This window comes from Rana temporaria, chromosome 1 (assembly GCF_905171775.1).
Source record: "Rana temporaria chromosome 1, aRanTem1.1, whole genome shotgun sequence".
Lineage (NCBI taxonomy): Eukaryota > Metazoa > Chordata > Amphibia > Anura > Ranidae > Rana > Rana temporaria.
Window position 1 is genome coordinate 391,688,272 of NC_053489.1, and position 19,023 is coordinate 391,707,294.

General features: G+C 41.2%; 1 protein-coding gene across 3 annotated transcripts in view; it reads right to left on the reverse strand.

The window, feature by feature from the left end:
* LOC120912609 (methyl-CpG-binding domain protein 3) overlaps positions 1-19,023 on the reverse strand; it is a 44,728-nt gene that overhangs the window by 20,073 nt on the left and 5,632 nt on the right. For 2 of the 3 annotated variants that reach the window (XM_040322621.1, XM_040322623.1), the window contains exon 2: positions 7,601-7,810. The exons of the other annotated variant lie outside the window; for it this stretch is intronic. In XM_040322621.1, the coding sequence (XP_040178555.1) occupies positions 7,601-7,810 (210 nt within the window). The remainder of the gene's footprint in view (positions 1-7,600; positions 7,811-19,023) is intronic. 3 annotated transcript variants of the gene reach the window in all.

Genomic DNA, 19,023 nt, shown 5'->3' on the forward strand with positions numbered 1-19,023 from the left:
TTGAAATCAAAGGGCACAAGTTGCCTAGAAGTCGGATTGAAGTAGTACAGGAACCTTTTCTGAAGTCGGAGCGACTTTAAGACGGCTCCCATTCATTTTCTCAACCGGGCAACTTGAAGTCGGATCCCAGATCGCCCCAGTGTGAACCGGCTCTCATACATCTCCTGAACTTTGAGTTTCTTCTGCAAAACAAAAACAGATGCCTATGGAACAATTGCCAATGTTTGGCAATAAGACACTGAAGACTGGAGAAATGGTTGCTGGCAGAAAGGAAGAAAAAAAAATGATGGCACTGCAATTATGTGACAAGACAGACGAGTGCCTAATGAGTATTCATAATGGTACGCACGAAAGGTGGGAAAGAAATGAAGCCACCATTAATGATAGACTACAATAACACCATGGGAGGTGTCGAAAGAGCCGACCAAGCAATGACATCCTACCAAGCAACGAGGAAATGACAAAATAAGTACTATAAGGTCTTCGGTCATCTTCTTGAGCAATGCCTACATTCTGCTCAAAAAAAAAAAAAAAGGAAGATGGAGTAACAAGCCTGTGATTCATTCAGACTATTTTAAAAAGTTGCCGAACCAAACACCATCAATCGGTGTGAAAAGAGCTGTTGGCGTCGTCAACCCAGAACGCCTGACTAGTCGTCATTTCATGGACTACATCCCACCAACCGTGAAAAAGTCAGCACCAAGTTGTGTGTGTTTTTTGCTCAAAGCAAGGACAGTAGAAAGAAAATCAGAAAGGAAACCAGGTTCCATTGTCCAGATTGTGACGTTGGACTTTTTGAAGTACCACGTTTCAAAAATTTTCATACCCGGGATGTTTACTAAACCAATATGCAGTGTCTAGTGTACAACGATTAGTAATATTGCATCCTTGTTTGGACAAATTTCAGTGTTTTTGGTTTGATTACATTATTGAATAAGATTTTTTATAATTATTTATAGTCATATTATAAGTTATGATTTTGTGTTTCAAACTTTATCATACCTGGGATGTCAACTAAACTTCTGTTTAGACAGATTTAGGCGAGTTATCCCTAAGAATTACAGGCCTACAATATAAAAAACAAAATTGCCATGCAAAACTATGTACTGCTTTGACATTTAAAAATACTGACATAAAATGAGACCGACAGGGAGGTTAAAGTAGACCCCGTCATTTTTTTTATGCTACATGCAGTATGCCTAATATTGATTGTGTCACTATAAGCACATCCAACTATTTTTTACCCCTCAGAAATATTAGTCATCCACTTGACAATGCTTATAACTGCTTTACTTTCCAGAAGGATACCTTCCTGACATTTTTCATCTTGGTACAACGTTGCACACTAGATATGGGTGTAAAAAGGTGACATTAGCCTTTAAACTATATCTACCACCCTCCCCCCCCAAAAAAATACATCTTTCTTGTCTACATTTTACGTTTTCTTGCCAAGTGGCTTTTGCTCACTTCTCTACTCTTATCTATAGGAGGAAGCCATAGTTTCCACCAAGGCTGGCCTTTACACATGTCTGCCCTCTCTCATCTTTATTACATGGTGGCCGATATTAGTATTTTACAAAATAATTTGTGCTTCCTGCTCAGCTCCCAGAAGTGACAAAGACATTTCTAGCAAGATCAGCAGGTATCAAAAAGGAAACTATTGCACATAACATCTACATACTGGTAAGCTGCAATAAATTATATACATATACATCAATAAGATTATATTTTTGTACATCTGCAGCCCCCAGTGGGTAAAAATGTTCCAAAAGCTGAACCTATCCTTATATCAGCCATTTGATGGCTTGACAGTTCAGTTGAGAGCACAAGCAACTGACAGTTATTCATAGAATGCCTTGAATGTAACCGTTTTGAGAAAAAATTAAATGGATAGGTTTAGTTCCACTTTAAGTTAGTCAAAGGCCGTTAGGTGAACGCTGGCCATTTACATAAAGATTATATGGAATGGGCTCTTCTTCAGTTAAGATTTCATGTCTTTGCTTTATATAGTTTAGATATGCATATGCCTGAGGCCACACATGTGTAGCGATTATGGTCAGTCTTTTCTTGAAAATGATCTTCAAGTCTCACATTTTCTATCCTGGCAGACTACTTGGGAAAACTTGCGTAAAGTGGTAATTTTGCACCAGGGTGTGCCCTGTTTATTATACTAGGGGTTGGCAATGGCAACCTTTGAGAAGGGAAGGTCTCCAAGGAAGAGATCAAAGATCACCCAGGTGCAGCTCCTTTAACCCTTTCATGCCTATGCCTATGTATGACATTTGGTGTTTACAAGTTAAAATCCATATTTTTGGCTAGAAAATTACTTAGAACCCCCAAACATTATATATATATTTTTAGCAGAGAATCTAGAGAATAAAATGGCGATTGTTGCAATATTTTATGTCATACGGTATTTGTGCGGCGGTGTTTTAAACACAACTTTTTGGGAAAAATTTACTTTCATGAATTTTAAAAAAATGAAAAAGTAAAATTAGCCCAATTTTTTTGCATAATGTGAAAGATGATGTTATGCCGAGTAAATAGATACCAAGCATGACACGCTTTATAATTGCACGCACTCGTGGAATGGCGACAAACTACGGTAACTAAAAATCTCCATAGGCGACGCTTTAAACTTTTTTTACGGTTACCAGGTTAGAGTTACAGAGTAGGCCTAGTGCTATAATTATTGCTCTCGCTCTTACGATCGCGGCGATACCTCACATGTGTTATTTGAACACCGTTTTCATATGCGGGCGCGACTTCCGTATGCGCTTTCTTTGCTGCGCAAGCTCGCGGGGAGGGGGGCGCTTTAAAAAAAAATTTTTTTTGTTTTCTTATTTATTTATTTTTTCTAATATTAATTTTTTTTTTTTTTACATTTTGATCACTTTTATTGCGGTCACAAGGAATGTAAACATCCCTTGTGACAGCAATAGGTGGTGACAGGTACTCTTTATGGAGGGATCGGGGGTCTAAAAGACCCCCGAGCCCTCCTTTGCACTTCAAAGTATTCAGATCGCCGAAAACGGCGATTCTGAATACTGTGTACTTTTTTAAATCCGGCGCCATTGGCATCTGAGAAACCCGGAAGTGACGTCATGACGCCGCTTCCGTGGTTTCAATGCGGACACTGAATCAAAGCCGTTTACGGCTTTGTTTCAGAGCGCGCCGAGACGCTGGAGGCGCCGGATCGTGGATCGGGTCTCCCGGTGGGACGGGAGGCCCGGTCAGAGCGGCGAGAGGCGGCGGGAGGGGGGGGGGGATGTCCCCTCCCGCTCATCCGGCATAACAACCGAGCGACTTTTAGCCGCATCGGTTGTTATGTTTGGAAAGCCGATCGCCCGCTCTAAACAACGGTACCGGGATGATGCCTGCGGCTGCAGGCATCATCCCGGTATAACCCCTGAAAGCCGAGGACGCATATATGCGTACGCTCGGCGTGAAAGGGTTAACTAGCAAGCGGGGTGGGGGGGGCAAAGAAAAATCAAATAGAACAATTTTACTGTGAAAATATTAAACACCCTGGCATTCACTTTTATTTAGAATTTTTCATGCCTGGGAAGTAATTGGTCACCCCCAAAAGTCTGATGCAGGAGTCCACCTTGAGGGCAGAACATCTGTTCATGCAGGCCGACTCAACTAGTTTTAGGCCTGGCTCTCTGCTCCGAGTTCTAGCCAGTGTAAGAATGTAGGGCAGTGAACAGGGGGTGAGCAGTACAGGGGGGCTAGGAGGGCCCACCATACGGTCCGATTGAGAGACAGAGACACAATGTGCTGTTTAAAGTGAAAGGAACAGTTGTTTTCTTGAAGTGATAAAAGAATACATTATTCTGCCAGTGACATTTAAAAAAACGCTTCCGATTGGTCAGTAAGGACCGTTTCGGGTTCCTTTAACATACATTTAATCCAGTCACCTAAAGTCTGACAACTCAATGTGACAGCTATAGCAGGTTGCAAAGAATAGTCTTAAGAAGAACAAAGGATTGGAAAGAACCTCAACAATTCAACTGAGAAAATGCATTGTAAAAGTTTAGACAGTCATTTACCATTAAGGAAGCCTAGACTAGCAACAGTAGTGGCTTTAGGCACACAATGCTGTGGACACTGCCTTAACAAAAACAATATGATATTCAAGTCTAGGAGCTATAGACAGACTAATACAAAAATCATTCAAGATGGGTTTGCGAGACTCCTCATTAAAGAGAACATTCACAGCCGAGTACTTCAAAGCTGCTAGTTGAAGGAATGTCAGGAATAGGTGTGGAAGTACACATTTGGCCCCTGCGCTATAAAAGGCAGCAATTTTGTTCATAAAATCTAGCATAGCTGTCAAATTTTGTAAAGGTCCTTCAGAAAGGACACAGTAGGCAGCCCCCAAAGCTCACATTTCACTGCAAAAAAAGACCAAGGCAGGAAGAGATGGGGTAGACACTGAATGCCATGCCAACACTACAGTTACTAATGCAGAACTTCTCTCTCCAGCAGGTTACACCTTTGTCTGAGAACAGGGAAAACACACAGTGGCCACACTCCTATAGGGGCAAATTCAAAGAGACTTGTCATAACTGTAGGCCTTGAGAAAAACATTGCTGCGTACAAACACAGTATTGGGGTACAGTAGAGTGTTGTATACAGAGCCAGATTTTCAACATCACATTTAGTGCAAGAGTCATCAGGGTCACAACCGAGACTGTGCCATAGTTTTGGGCCTGTAAAGCACGTTGCAGCCAACAAACCAGTTTTGTACCTGGGGAGTGCCAAAAAGTCACATGATAGGTAAGCTGTGCAATCTCCGGCCCGATTACAGCCCCTGAGGCAGCGTCAAAGATTAGCTATACAGGATAGCTGTGTAGCAGTGTGCGCAGCAGTGGCATGATGAAGTCTTGACAGAAGAATAAAGTATTTTTACAATTTTTTTTATATTTGTAGCAAAAAGCTGCTAATGTTTTCCCAAAACAATAAAAAAAAAAAAAGTCCATCCTCCTGGGACAATAGCAAAAAAATAAAAAAGAATGCATGAGTGGAAGGGGTTATATCTGACTGGCCACCATTTTTTTTTTTTGCATGCCTTCGACGGTGTTCAATAACTTCTGTAGGCAGCAGTACAACCCGACTGTTTGATTCGGTGTCCTAGTCATAAGCCAAAAAAATGTTGTGCTCAAGATACAGTAGCATACATCCTCTTACAATCGAGGTAGAACACCTTTTCCTTAGCTGAATTACAACAAAAGAAAAATAATATTCTTGGTGCTGGGGAAAATTAGGCGTGTTCCTGAACACCGATCCAGTCTTTGCGTCCCTTTGACCAGTCCATGTTTTTTTTTTTTGTCCCAAATCATTTGTATTTTGTGCCTGGTTTGCTCCCCAAAAAAATCTTTGTACCCTTTCTTTTAATAGGAAAGGGCTTTTGATCTGCCAAAATTATCCCGAAATCGTTTCTGTATCTGACAAGACACTCCACAAAAGTTAGGTTTTACGCCACACTCCGTGGAATGATTTACAGCCGAGGATCTGAAAGACATCCTTACCAAATCTATTGAGCAGTTCTCTGCAAAGCAAAAATCTAGAACCTTCTCTTTGGGTGCGTTTTCAAGATAGTCCTTAATTTGTGCCAACCAATATTTTAGGTTTTTAGTCACGCAGAACAGAGATAGCACTGACCATAAAAGGTCATCAACATGATTCAAGTCCTAATATTTGCATAGAGGACATCATGTCATCCCTAGCCCACCTTTCCTCTAGTGGGGAGTTGAAGAGGGTATTACTAGGCTCACAGGCATTGTCATCTTCCTCCTCAATCTTTGGCCACAAAAGAGAGAAGAGCACATTATGTGAAGGGACTAGTGGAACACAAAACTGAAAGTACAAAGAAGATCACAAGGGGTCTTGAAGTTTGGAGGTAGGACAGCAAACACCTGTTACATTAGTAACACGCCAGTATAGAATTATATGAAAGTCAGATCTGAACATTCATGCATACATTCAATAATCTACAAATCCTGCATGTCACGTGAATGATGATATCCAGAAAGAGTCTTGGTGTTTGGATGCAAAAGACCGAATTGGACAAGAGTTGAGCCATATAGCACTAGAGGACCAACAAGGTTTAATAGATAAGGTACCGATACTGTGGCCAATGGGAGTCAAAATGTTACACCCATTCTGTAGTTTTATGGAAGAGATTATGTGGTTGACTAAGGGGTTTAGGGCCAGAAAGCATACACCCAAGTGATTAAAAAGTTGACAACTTTTCACACAAAACATCTTTGCAGGTTGTGGCAGACGACTCTTACAAAAGATTGTTAAACACATTTCTGAAATTGTGAAAATTACAAGAGACACATTTCCCATTAGGAATTTGAGGACTTGGTTCTTCTGAAGCTTTAGTCTGCAATGAAAAACAAAAAAAAACACAAAAAGTTCGAGGCTACTGCAGTGCTAACCCTCTAAAAGAAAAAAATACATTTGGGTGCCAGAACAGCAAAGTCAATCGCACCAAGAAAAAGAAAAAAAAGGGGGGGGGGGGGGGGGAAACAGTTACACAAGCCCAATTTGCCCACGTCAGTTCCAGGACAACTCAGCATATACAAAAAAAAAAAGTCAGTCAAAGCTGAACTCTAGGCAAATATAAAAAGACACAAATGAATGCAGCTCTGTAATCATTAAGGACTGTTGAACATGGGATGCAGGGCCCATGCAATGCATAAACACAAGTATATCATATAGGCATATACAATAAATAGAAAATTTTCCATATGCCTGTATGTAACAATTGTGTGTGTGTGCGCGCGTAGCCTCATGCACAGCCAATCATGTCTACCGGAGGCTGTACGCAGAACCTGGGCTGCCCAGTTAGGGGTCAGGGAGTGCTGGTATTTACAATGCAGGGGCTCAGGTTCCCATGTGCAAGAGCCCTAAATATACAAGGGTTCTTTTTTTTTAAAGTGCAGAATTTTTTTCAAGATCCCTCGTATATATTGGGCTGGAGTGAAAGGAAGTAGCAGCACAAAGGGCCAATCGGTTAATTTACTGATGGAAGAAGAGAATACCGTGACAAACCTCACCACTGTGCCGCATCTCCTTTCACTGTTCAGTCACAGGTTGGGTCAAGTCCAGGACAACCTGTGCTCAGATGAAGTTGGTTGACAACTATCAGACTGAGCACACTTAGCAGCAGAACATTTCTGCAGGGGAAATCTCTGGATTGAAAGTGAATACTGCAGCAAAAGCTGGTTATGTTTTTTTAATAAGCTGCTCATTTTATCTTGTTATTTTTGTCTGGGGTTCTGCCTGAAAAAAGACTACTATGGCTCTGCTTACCTGTGGTGCCACTAGTACCTGTGGCACATGGCACCACCAATCAATACCAGTGGCCACAGGAAACACGTGCCACCAGTCCTGAAACTCCAAGCAGTTCTGGCTCTCCCTGAGCATGGAGTCCCAGGAGTTAGCCTAGATAGCTATAACTGTGGCCCAGGCGGCAAAAGATATCAAACTGAAGTACCTGCAAGGGGAAACACTAAGGCCCCAAGCCCAGTAAGCAAAAACCAAACATGGGCAGGACAGCACCCCCTGAGTGCCTGGCCTCACTCACCCGAGCTTCAGAGGAATGTTTCTGTCTGGAGGAGAAAACACAATAACTGGCTTCATGGAGGAGCCTCCTTTTAAACCTGCGGTGGTTTGTGTCTCCTGTCTCTGGTGGGTGTTGTCTTGCTCTCTCAAATGCTGTCCTGTAAAGACGCCTTTTGGGGAGGGGGTACCTTTCTGCAACTGGTCAAGCACTCCTGTCACTGGACAGCTTGATCTGTATGTAAATGTGGTGGAAAACATAAAGGCAAGTAAAATAGAAAAGAAGGATTTTACTTACCAAATATGATCACTTCATGTAATAAAAACATACATTTATCAGAATACAATATTGTTTACAATTACCCTCAGCCTTTTGCCAGATCCCCTTTTAGTTTTTCGCACACATGCTAAAATGTGTTTTTTTTTTTTTTTACATGAAAACATCTGAACATATTTTCTGAAAGGCAATTTTTTAGGTTGCATGACATTAGTGCAACTGTTTCACAATCTATATTTTCATAAAAAAAAAAAAAAAAAAAAGAAGACATTCAAATCAATTTGAGTACACACAAATAAAAACAATATCTCCAACTTTTCTGTATATTGAGGCAGTGTTGAGTAATTAGCGTGGGTATGAGTTTGTCATAATGGCAACAAATTAACACCCAGAATTATCCATAGGACACTCAAATGCTTTACAGTGCCTCAGTTTAGTTACCTGTAAAGTTCTAGAATGATCCCTCACTACACAGTGTTCAGCGATACCAAATATGTATTGTGAAATCTTTATGTACCCATTCAAGCATTTGTATGTGCATGACTGTTTTGTTTTCCCAGGTAAACCCTGATGTGATAATATGCAGAGTGACAGGTACTCTTTGTGGAGGTAGCAGGGATTTCTTGGAACCCTAAAGCCTCCTCTACACTTCCCCAATCAGACCGAATACAGACTCACAAACCTACCGAGATGTGGCTGGGGAAACCAAGCTGAATCGAAAAAAAGTAAACAACCTGGCAACATCTATGTTTTACAACGCAATACTGTTGTGCCAGTGCATTGCTAGGCATTTTTTTTCTTGTATATTGATGAAGTATTTTATCTTCTAGGCCTCATGTACACTGCTGCTGTTAAACGCACGTTCAGAGGCAGTTGGATGCTTTTTTCAACTGCCCCTGAACACATTCAATGTTATCTTATGTGACCATGTACACAGTCTCGTTTACTGTCGTTTTTAGGCAGTTGCTTTTAACAGCATTTCTTTGAAAGCAAAAAAAATAAATTAGTTCAGACGTCGGAGATTTCCACGGTGCCGCGTTTTTTCACCATTTAGAAACGCTTCTAAACGCAAACGCGGCATGTAAATGCGGCAAAGCGGGCGCTTTAAACTTGGATTACCATCTGTGAAGTTTAATCATTTATGAGCAGTTATAAAAATGTCCCATGTACATGGATGGAGCCTTAGGTATTTGTAGCCAAGATCACATTGAGGATCTTCACTTCTGTATTTGTACTGGTAAACACTGCCGCCGAAACAGAAAGGGAGTGACATTTTGCGTTTAAGAACTGTAGTTCACATAGGAGGTGAGAAGGAATTCAGTATGAGGGGTTTTAACTCTTCTCTACTCATAAACCCAAAAAAGTTTTGCGTATACACTAACACTCAACTCCAAGCAAATAAAGACCAAAAATATCCCTTGCAGTGGTGCTGCCCCACTAAAAGCGCAAGCTGCTCATGTTGTCTAGGTGTGAGAAGAAACAGCTTTACTTTTCGAATCCTCCACTCTGCTAGCGTTCCACTACGAGCCAGTGGTGGACTCAACATCCTTTACATCAAGTGCAGGGCTATAGACCCCACTCTTGTCTGGATGTCAGGACCCTAGACCGGTGTAGCATAGGGATGCTCTGGGAACCAGTCTAGGTGCAGGGAGGAGCAAAGGATCAGGTAAATAAATCTCCTTTTAATGTTCCCCTAGACATAAATGAGCAATAACCCTTGCAGTGCCGTCACACTGCAAAGGATATTTATTTTTATTTGCCGGGAAATGGGCTTTAAAGGGGTTGTAAATGTACAATTTTTTTTCCCTAAATAGCTTCCTTTACCTTAGTGCTGTCCTCCTTCACTTACCTCATCCTTCCATTTTGCTTTTAAATGTCCTTATTTCTTCTGAGAAATCCTCACTTCCTGTTCTTCTGTCTAACTCCACACAGTAATGCAAGGCTTTCTCCCTGGTGTGGAGTGTCGTACTCGCCCCCTCCCTTGGACTACAGGAGAGTTAGGACGCCCACTAACACACAGCTCCTTTATCTGCAATGTAGAGTGTCCTGACTCTCCTGTAGTCCAAGGGAGGGGGCGAGCACGACACTCCACACCAGGGAGAAAGCCTTGCATTACTGTGTGGCGTTACAGACAGAAGAACAGGAAGTGAGGATTTCTCAGAAGAAATAAGGACATTTAAAAGCAAAAATTGAAGGATGAGGTAAGTGAAGGAGGACTGTACTAAGGTAAAGGAAGCTATTTAGGAAAAAAAAAAAAAAAGAAAAAAAAAATTGTACCTTTACTGCAATTAAACATGAAAACTAAATGTACAATATTAATACTAACTAGTCTCACCAGTGTATGGAATCTCTTTTGCAAAGCTATACCAGTCACACATTTCTGGTGCGATGGATTTTTGCATCTCTCTGCTGCGCACTGTTGTGCCAACAGCCAAGGTGTCACTAGTGTGTGTTCTCAGAGATAAAGTAGTGACCTAGCAGCCAGCAGATAGAAAGCAGAGCACATGGCAGTGAGATACAGGTAACCAAACATGGGGGTGTCAGATGCTGCAGGTTTTAGCTGTGGTACAGCTCTGCAAGAAAGCAAAGATTACATTCACTGACATGACAGCAGAACTAGCAGCTTTTACAGGCATCCATTTCAACCTCCGCTACACCAATACCAAAGATCCTGCAGGTGACTGGGACAACAGCTGTCCATACACGGACCAGATTTTGCAGACTTCCACTGAATCAGCCAAAAAAAATTCTTTGGCCTGATTTGCACCACACAGCTCAACCAAACTCAATTTTCAATGGACTTTCCTCAACGGAGGGGAGGCAGAAAATGATGCAAGCACGGTTTAGGTTTTCTGACAGATGTGGGTACAGGCCATTAGAATACAATAGCCAGCATTGCAGATTCATTCACTCATACTTAGTGCGGGCAAGGAAGTTCAGTGTTTTTGCTCATTCAACCCATGGGGCTGGCAAGAGAAATCTTTGAGCAGCAAGATTTTGTATAGATGTCACATTTATATTGCAATTTATAATGCTAAATGAGTTGCTTACAGTTAGAAAAAAATAAAAAATAAATGAGCCCCTATGTAATAGGATTCTGTACAATGCCCTAGTAGACTTTTTTTTTTTACAAAACTCAAAATGTGCTCTTGCACATGGGCCAGCTGAGCCTGTTAAGCATAATTCCTGGCATATTTCCTTGCAGTGTACAGCCTGGCAATAACATGAATGGCTGTGCATCACTGTACTATTGTATATGGTAATGCTTTTGGAAACACAAGAACATCGTTATTGGCATAAGCAAAGAAATTTTTTTTTATATATATATATGATCATACACTATACGAATAGATTGTGCAATCTCCTTTAGATCTACCATTAACTATGTAGTGCAAGGATCTGCCGGAGTCAATACAAATTTAACAAATCTTTTAGGTTTGCCAACACATTACACTGTTTTGGTAAATCTAAAGGAGACTGTACAGAGATTGCATAGTGTATGGTCAGCTTTAGACTTAATGGAAACAATCTTACTAGCATGACCCAAATATGCATTTGATCTGTACAGTGCTCCAGAAGTTGATGCAACAACCAATAAGACTTCAGTTTGCAATAGTCAAACACGTGAAAGAAGATCTATGGTCACAGCATACTTTCATTTTACATCATCAGCATTGTAATAACAATACAAACAGATTTGACAATTCAATATAAGCCTACATGAAAAATCTCCTTTCAGGTTATTAATTCTCCCTGTCTGCTGGCTCTCTTTTTGCAACTTTCTTGATTCCCTGCATACTTTGCAGCTGCTCCTCTGCTGTGTACTTTTAAATTTCCAAAGACTGCCTGCAAGCAGTGTTTCCTATACTGACTCTGCCTCCAGAGACAGCTCCTCTCTGCACCACTGCATTTCAGAAGGCAGGCTCTAGGAAATTTGCAACACAGCAATGCCTACTCATAGGGCATAGTGAATATGTGTTACAGAATTCAAGAAAGTAAATGTGTGGGATCTTCAAAGTTTACAAGCTTCACAATCAATTACTTGGAAGTAGGCTAGAAAGAATAAAAATGTATGATTTTATAGTGGAATTCTGGGCTTATACTAATTAATCTTTAAGTGGCCGTAAATACACTCTCTGCATTAACAGGGAAGAAAAAAAAAAAAAACCTTTATGATCAGCCCCCCTAAATATTTGCCTGAGCTGGATCTCGATCAAGCACTGTGCCCGAGAGCAGTGGCGCCACTCTTTACCCCTCACAGCACTCAGTAAGGACAGCAAGAGCCATTGGCTCCTACTGCTGTCAAATACAGTGTCAATAGGCACAAAACATGGCTCAGGATTGAGCCCACATGTGTGCCACCCATAGGTAGTGAATTCTTAAGGTGGCACACAAAAAAAAAAAACAGCGTGCCAGCAGAGGACCCCAGAAAAGGTTTGGCGCCACTCTGAGCAATACCATTCCACAGAGCAGGTAAATATAACTAATTTTATTATTCTCATTACAAACACACAAAAGAACCTTTACAACGGCTTTAAAACTGCCCCCCTAACACATTACCCTGTGGAAGATCGATCTGTATATCCAACCTATTTTTGGGTCTCATGATCAGCTCTCCTCTGTCAGTTAGCAGCAGCTTCAGGGGAGAAGAGGGAGCACCGACAACAGATGGCCCATAGTAAATTATTGGCGATACCACCGCTCAGGCATTCCAGCTTTTGACGGAGCACTCTCTCTTCTCCCCTGTAGTTAAAGCCATGACTAAATTGGAGCAGCCTGAGTATAGCAAACACGTGCATCTTTCTGCCACAGGTAGTTTCAGTGTTAGAAGTGAGTGGAAGCATTTTAAGATTAGTTGGGATAAGCCTGAAATTCCACTATAAGGGGTAAGTTGACCTTTTCATGAAAAATTAAAAAAGATGAATTACAAAATATCCTGGTCACCCCTCAGGACCCCACTGCACATAGTGTGATGCCCCATGCTGCCAGTGTAGCAGCCCTTAAACTGCAATACACCACCCTGGAGTAAATATCCAGCCATCCATATTACTCACAATGGCAAGAACTCTTTGGTCAGTGTGACTTACCACACTTGCCAAAAAGGGATTTTTTTTCCCCCTTTTGGGACACCTTACCAAAATAATCAGCCTCAGACGTGCTTTTCATTGGTCAGCACAGTCACATGATGGGTACTCACTATGGCTACGAATTGGGGTATATGGACTAGCACAGGGGCATCACAGCTGCTATGTGTGGCAGGGTCACCAGGATATTTGAGGATAGTTCACTCATTTTTGTGTGAAAAGAATGTACCCTTTAAGGCTTCATGTACACGGGACGTTGTTCAACCTCTCCTGAACAATTTAACTTGACAGCTAGAAACCAGTTGCTAAAAACGGCTGTTTAGCCACGTTTACGTCTAGAAGCATTTGAAACGAAATGCTGCTAAAACGCAAGTTGCCGCTTCAGCTGCCTCTAAACACAGCTTCTGAACGCATTTTTTTGGGTTCAAGAAAAAGCCTCTAAACACAACTGCCTAGAAACGACTAAAAATTAACCAGTGTACATGAACTGATAAGATAACAGAGGAGAGTTCAGGAGCAGTTGGAAAAATAATGCCCAACTGCTCCTAAACACCCGTTTACCAGCAGCAGTGTACATGAGGCCTTAAATTCTGACCACAGACACACTTAAAAAAATAAAAACCAAACATTTCAAGTTGCTCTGAATTACCAAAGATTTCCATTAGGCCTCATGCACTTGGGTATGCTCCAAATATGCTTTCAGGAAAATGCCTCTAATCTCATGTATATGCTGTATAACCACCATTCCAACCACTAGAATTTACACACTTGTACATTTATGCGCATACATGTGTAAATTATGTTCATAAGGCTCTCTCCAAATGCAGTTTTGGTGCATTTTTTTATCTTTGAATGCGGTTATATCAATACGTGCATACACATGTGCATGGCCACATTAACCACTTGCTTACTGGGCACTTAAACCGCCTTCCTGCCCAGACCAATTTTCTTTGCTCTCATACTTTGAACGACAATTGCGCGGTCATACAGCACTGTACCCAAATTAAAATGTCATTTTTTTTCACACAAATAGCTTTCTTTTGGTGGTGTTTAATCACCACTGGATTTATTTTTTGCATAAAAAAAAAAACGACCGACAATTTTGAAAAAAATAAATACATTTTATGCCTCGTGCACACTGGACGTTTTTGAACGTTTTTACAGCAGCTGTTTTTGTCAGTAGACATTTTTTTCTATAGTCAATAAACTATCCATCCATTTTTTTCCAAAAAAAAAAAACTAGTGGGTTCTGAGAGACGTTTGATAAACGCTGATAAACGTCAATAAATGCTCAAAAACGTCACTCACCAGCATTTAATGTTGTTTGATCCATTGAAAAAAAAAAAAAAGCCAAAAAAAGCCAACGCGGAAAAACGCTATTGAAAAAAAAACCTTGAAAAAAGCTGAAAAACTCACTGCCAAGCTACTGGCGTTTTTATAACGTTATTTTAATTCAGTGTGCATAAGACCTTATAGTACATTATAAAATGTTGAAAAACGGTACTGGTAAAAATGGCACTGGTGGGCACAGATAAGGCAGCCGCGGCTCTCTGACAGAAGCCAGTGATCTGCTTTTTTTTTTCACCCTCGCAGATAGCGCGAGGGAAAAAAATAAAGGATTACCGATCTTCTGTTTACATCATATGGTCAGCTGTCATTGGCTGACAGCTGAGCACATGGTAAGGGGCCGGGATCGTAGATACAGCAATTACAGGGGGCACACAGGCAGCTCATGAAATGGGAGCAGGTCATGACGGCCTCCCAGCAATTCAGGCCTGCACTGTAGCGGTCATTTGTTTATAGCGTGGGCAGGAGGAGGTTAAACGCAGCTGTGTTCATGGGCCTAGAAAAAAAAAAAAAAGAAGATGCCCCAAACAGCAGCATTTCTTTTGCCTGTGTGCATGAGCAGTTCTCCATATCTACAAATGACAAAGGGCAAACTACACTGCCCTAATCTGAAAAGGCCATTCTGGAATCAGCCAATTTCGTTCCTTCACATGTGTGGCTTTTGGAATGTATCTGTGCCTGATAGAATCACTAGTGTGGAAACTTTCGGCATGTTGCATCCATGACAAATATCACAGGCTCTATTCATAAAAAGTACAAAGGTGTCCGTTTATGAAGCAGTGATCCCAAGGATCGCCACTGATCACAGTCCACAAACAGTTTATGAAACAGAGATAATAGGGGGAGAAATGTTTGAACTTGTTCTCCCACCGATGACCTCTGCACAGCGAGAAGTCTCATTGAATGGCACAGTAACAGCCAGTTTATGAAGCTGCGATCTCGGCACTTTACTGGTGATCTGTGTCAGAATTCACACTCCCTGATTCACCAGTTCAGAGGTGGAGAATCAGGGAGATTCACTAACCATGTCCCCCTGTAATTATATATATATATATATATATATATCACACACACATCCGTCAGTGTACTGAGAGGTGATAATTTATCACTGCTTAATAGGGCTGCAACTAACGATTATTTTCATAATCGATTAGTTGGCCGATTATTGTTTCGATTAATCGGATAATAGTCTTAAATATATATATATATATTTATATATATATATATATATATATATATATAATTTTTTTTTTACTTTTTTTTGGCCCGATTTGTTGTTGGGCAGATTAGAAAACACAAGTTGCCGCAAAAACACATTACATGCTTTTCTGCAGCTTCTCCATTGAAGTATATTAAACCAAAAAAAAGGAAGAAAATAATGCGTTTAAAAAGTCCTTGCCCTTTCCAAATATGCAGCAGCCGAAAAAAAATCATGGATGTGAACGTGTCCCATAGGAAAGCATGTAAATGAACTGTAGTGCGTTTCTGCAAAAAGCACCAAAAACAGAGGTGTGAACCCAGGCCTGAGATGATTAGTAACATAATAGGGGTTAAAAAAAACAAAAATAAGTACAAAAAGAGCAAAAAATTGCTACTGTAAGGCCCCATGCACACGAGACGCTATTACAAACGCCTCTAATCTCAGCTTTTCAAAGGCAAAAACCGGCATTTAAAACGCCCGTTTTTGCCGCGAATTGCGCAGCGTTTCGCCGCGATTTGCGGCGTTTTACCACGATTTGCGGCTGTCAGCGTTTATCCCCAAAACACTGTAGACCCTCCCCAAGCTCAGAATCAAACTATTTGTGCCGCGTTTTGCCGCATTTAGCGGCGTTTTGCGTCTAAAACGCAAAAGCTGAAAGCTTCTGAACCCCAAATTTTGGGTTTGGAAAAAACGGCCCTAAACCCAACTGCTTTGAAACGCCAAAAACCGTGATCGTGTGCATGGACACATAGGATAACATTAAATGTGTTCAGGGGCAGTTGAAAAAAATGCCCAAATGCCTCTGAACTCGAGTTTAGCAGCGTCTCGTGTGCATGGGGCCTAAGGGGTTCATTTTTTACTGTGGGACAGTGAAAGTGATATTTACAGTAGCGATTTGCTTTTTTGTACTATAAAGGGCCAATTTTTTTTTTTTAACCCCATTATGTTACTGGCCGATTAATCGATTATGAAAATTGTAATCGATTAATTGATTAGTTGTTTCGGCCCTACTGCTTAATAAACTGACATCTCAGCATTTCTGTGAATTTCTGGTACTGTAATCTCGTAGTCTCACGAGATTCCAGTATCAGGGGCCGTTCTCCAGTGTTAGAAGCATCTGTAGATCGCTTCCCTCCTCCAAGGAGATCTCCAGTGAATGAAGCAGTGAATAGATTTCACTGCTTCATAATACGGACACCACACCATAGTACCAACTTCTATAGTGGATGAGGATATACCACTAAGGCGCTAGTCACAAAGCTATAGATCTGTATTTTAATCATATGACTGTTAGTCCTCATGCACACAGAGCTTAAAAACTGATGCCGTTACAAGCATTGAGCAGTTCTTTTTTTCTGCCTGTAAAAGCACCTCTATGTTAGCCTATGTGTCCATACAGTTAAATGTAATGACTGTTTTAGGTAGGGTTGTCCCGATACCACTTTTTTAGGACCGAGTACAAGTACCGATACTTTTTTTCAAGTAGTCGCCGATACCGAATACTGATACTTTTTTTTAATGTCATGTGACCGTTTTCAAACCACAATACAGCCCAAAGATATTTTCTTTAGAATTATGAAGAACTGGTACATCATGGTGTGGGGCTGTTTTTTAGCATACGGTACTGGAAAACTACATATCATTGAAGGAGTGATCACTGTCAGTGCAGCTCATCGGTACCAGTGCCCAAAAGTGCAGCTAGCCAGTGCCACCTATCAGTGCAGATCAGTGCCCATTAGTGCATCAGTGCAGGGAGGCAGCTTATTAGTGCATCTCATCAGTGCCACCCAATCAATGCCAGTGCCACCTATCAGTGCCATCCATTTATGAGTGCCATTCAATCAATGCCAGTGCCACCTATCAGTGCCATCCAATGGTGCCATCCAATTTGTGTTCGATGTCACAAAAAAAAAAAAAAAAAAAAAGTATTCTATTTTGGTATCGGGAGTATTTGCGCGAGTACAAGTACTAGCGCAAATACTCGGTATCGGTCCCGATACCGATACTGGTATCGGTATCTGGACAACCCTAGTTTTAGGTATTCACTTGTTGATCTAGTCTATCACACACCTCCTGGATTAGGCCGGGTTCACACTTGTCTGACAAACGCTCCGACATTGGGAGCTCATGTCGCATGAAAATCAATGTTTCCCTATGAGAGCTGTCTTAACCAGTCTGACACAAGTCGGTCCGACTTTGAAAATGCTCCCTCTACTACTTTGGTCCGACTTTGATCCTACTTCATCCCATCGAATATCATCGAAGTCGGATCAAAGTAGGATCCTTGTCCTAACCATCTGACTTTTGACATCAGACATGTGATTACAACCGCAGTAAAAAAAATTATCTCACACTGGGATTGTTTTGATTGGTCAAAGGACAAGTCAGACTGTCACAAAGTCGGATCAAAGTAGTATCCTGTTCATGAAAGTCAGATGGATGTCAGACCAATGTAGGACCAATGTCGCAGAGCAAAGTAGGATGAAAGTCGTATTCACTGTAGTGTAGTACAGGGTTTGACAAATTTGCTTGGAATCTAGGAGCCAGCTAAAAAAGTTAGGAGCCAGAAAACGCACCCCATCCCGACGAGCTCATGCAGAAGCGAACACATACGTGGGCAGCGCCCGCATATGTAAACGGTGTTCAAACCACACATGTGAGGTATCGCCACGATTGGTAGAGCGAGAGCAATAATTCTAGACCTCCTCCAACTCAAAACATGCAGCCTGTAGAATTTTTTAAACGTCGCCTATGAAGATTTTAAAGGGTAAAAGTTTGTCGGCATTCCACGAGCGGACGCAATTTTTAAGCGTGACATGTTGGGTTTCAATTTACTCGGCGTAACATTATCTTTCATAATATTAAAAAAAAAAAAATGGGGATAACTTTACTGTTGTCTTATTTTTTTAATTAAAAAAAGTGTAATTTTTTTCCCAAAAAGTGCACTTGTAAGACCGCTGCGCAAATACGCTGTGACAGAAAGTATTTCAACGATCGCCATTTTATTCTCTAGGGTGTTAGGATAAAAAATATATATAATGTTTGGGGGTTCTAATTAGAGGGAAGAAGATGGCAGTGAAAAAAGTGAAAAATCACATTAGAATTGCTGTTTAAAGCGGAGGTTCACCCAAAAATAAATGTTTAACATTACATTCAGCCGAGTTGTCCTAATGACAATCGGCTGTTTTTTTTCCCCGTACATACCGTATTTCACCGCCGCTTCCGGGTAGGTCTTCTGCGGGACTGGGCGTTCCTATCTGATTGACAGGCTTCCGACCATCGCATACAGCGCATCACGAGTTGCCGAAAAAAGCCGAACGTCGGTGCGGCTCTATACGGCGCCTGCGTTCGGCAACTCCTGACGTGTAGTATGCGACGGTCGGAAGCCTGTCAATCAGATAGGAACGCCCAGTCCCGCAGAAGACATACCCAGAAGCGGCAGTGAAAATATGGTATGTACAAAAAAAAAAAAAAAAAAAAGCAGCCGATTGTCATTAGGACAACTCGGCTGAATGTAATGTTAAACATTTTTTTTGGGG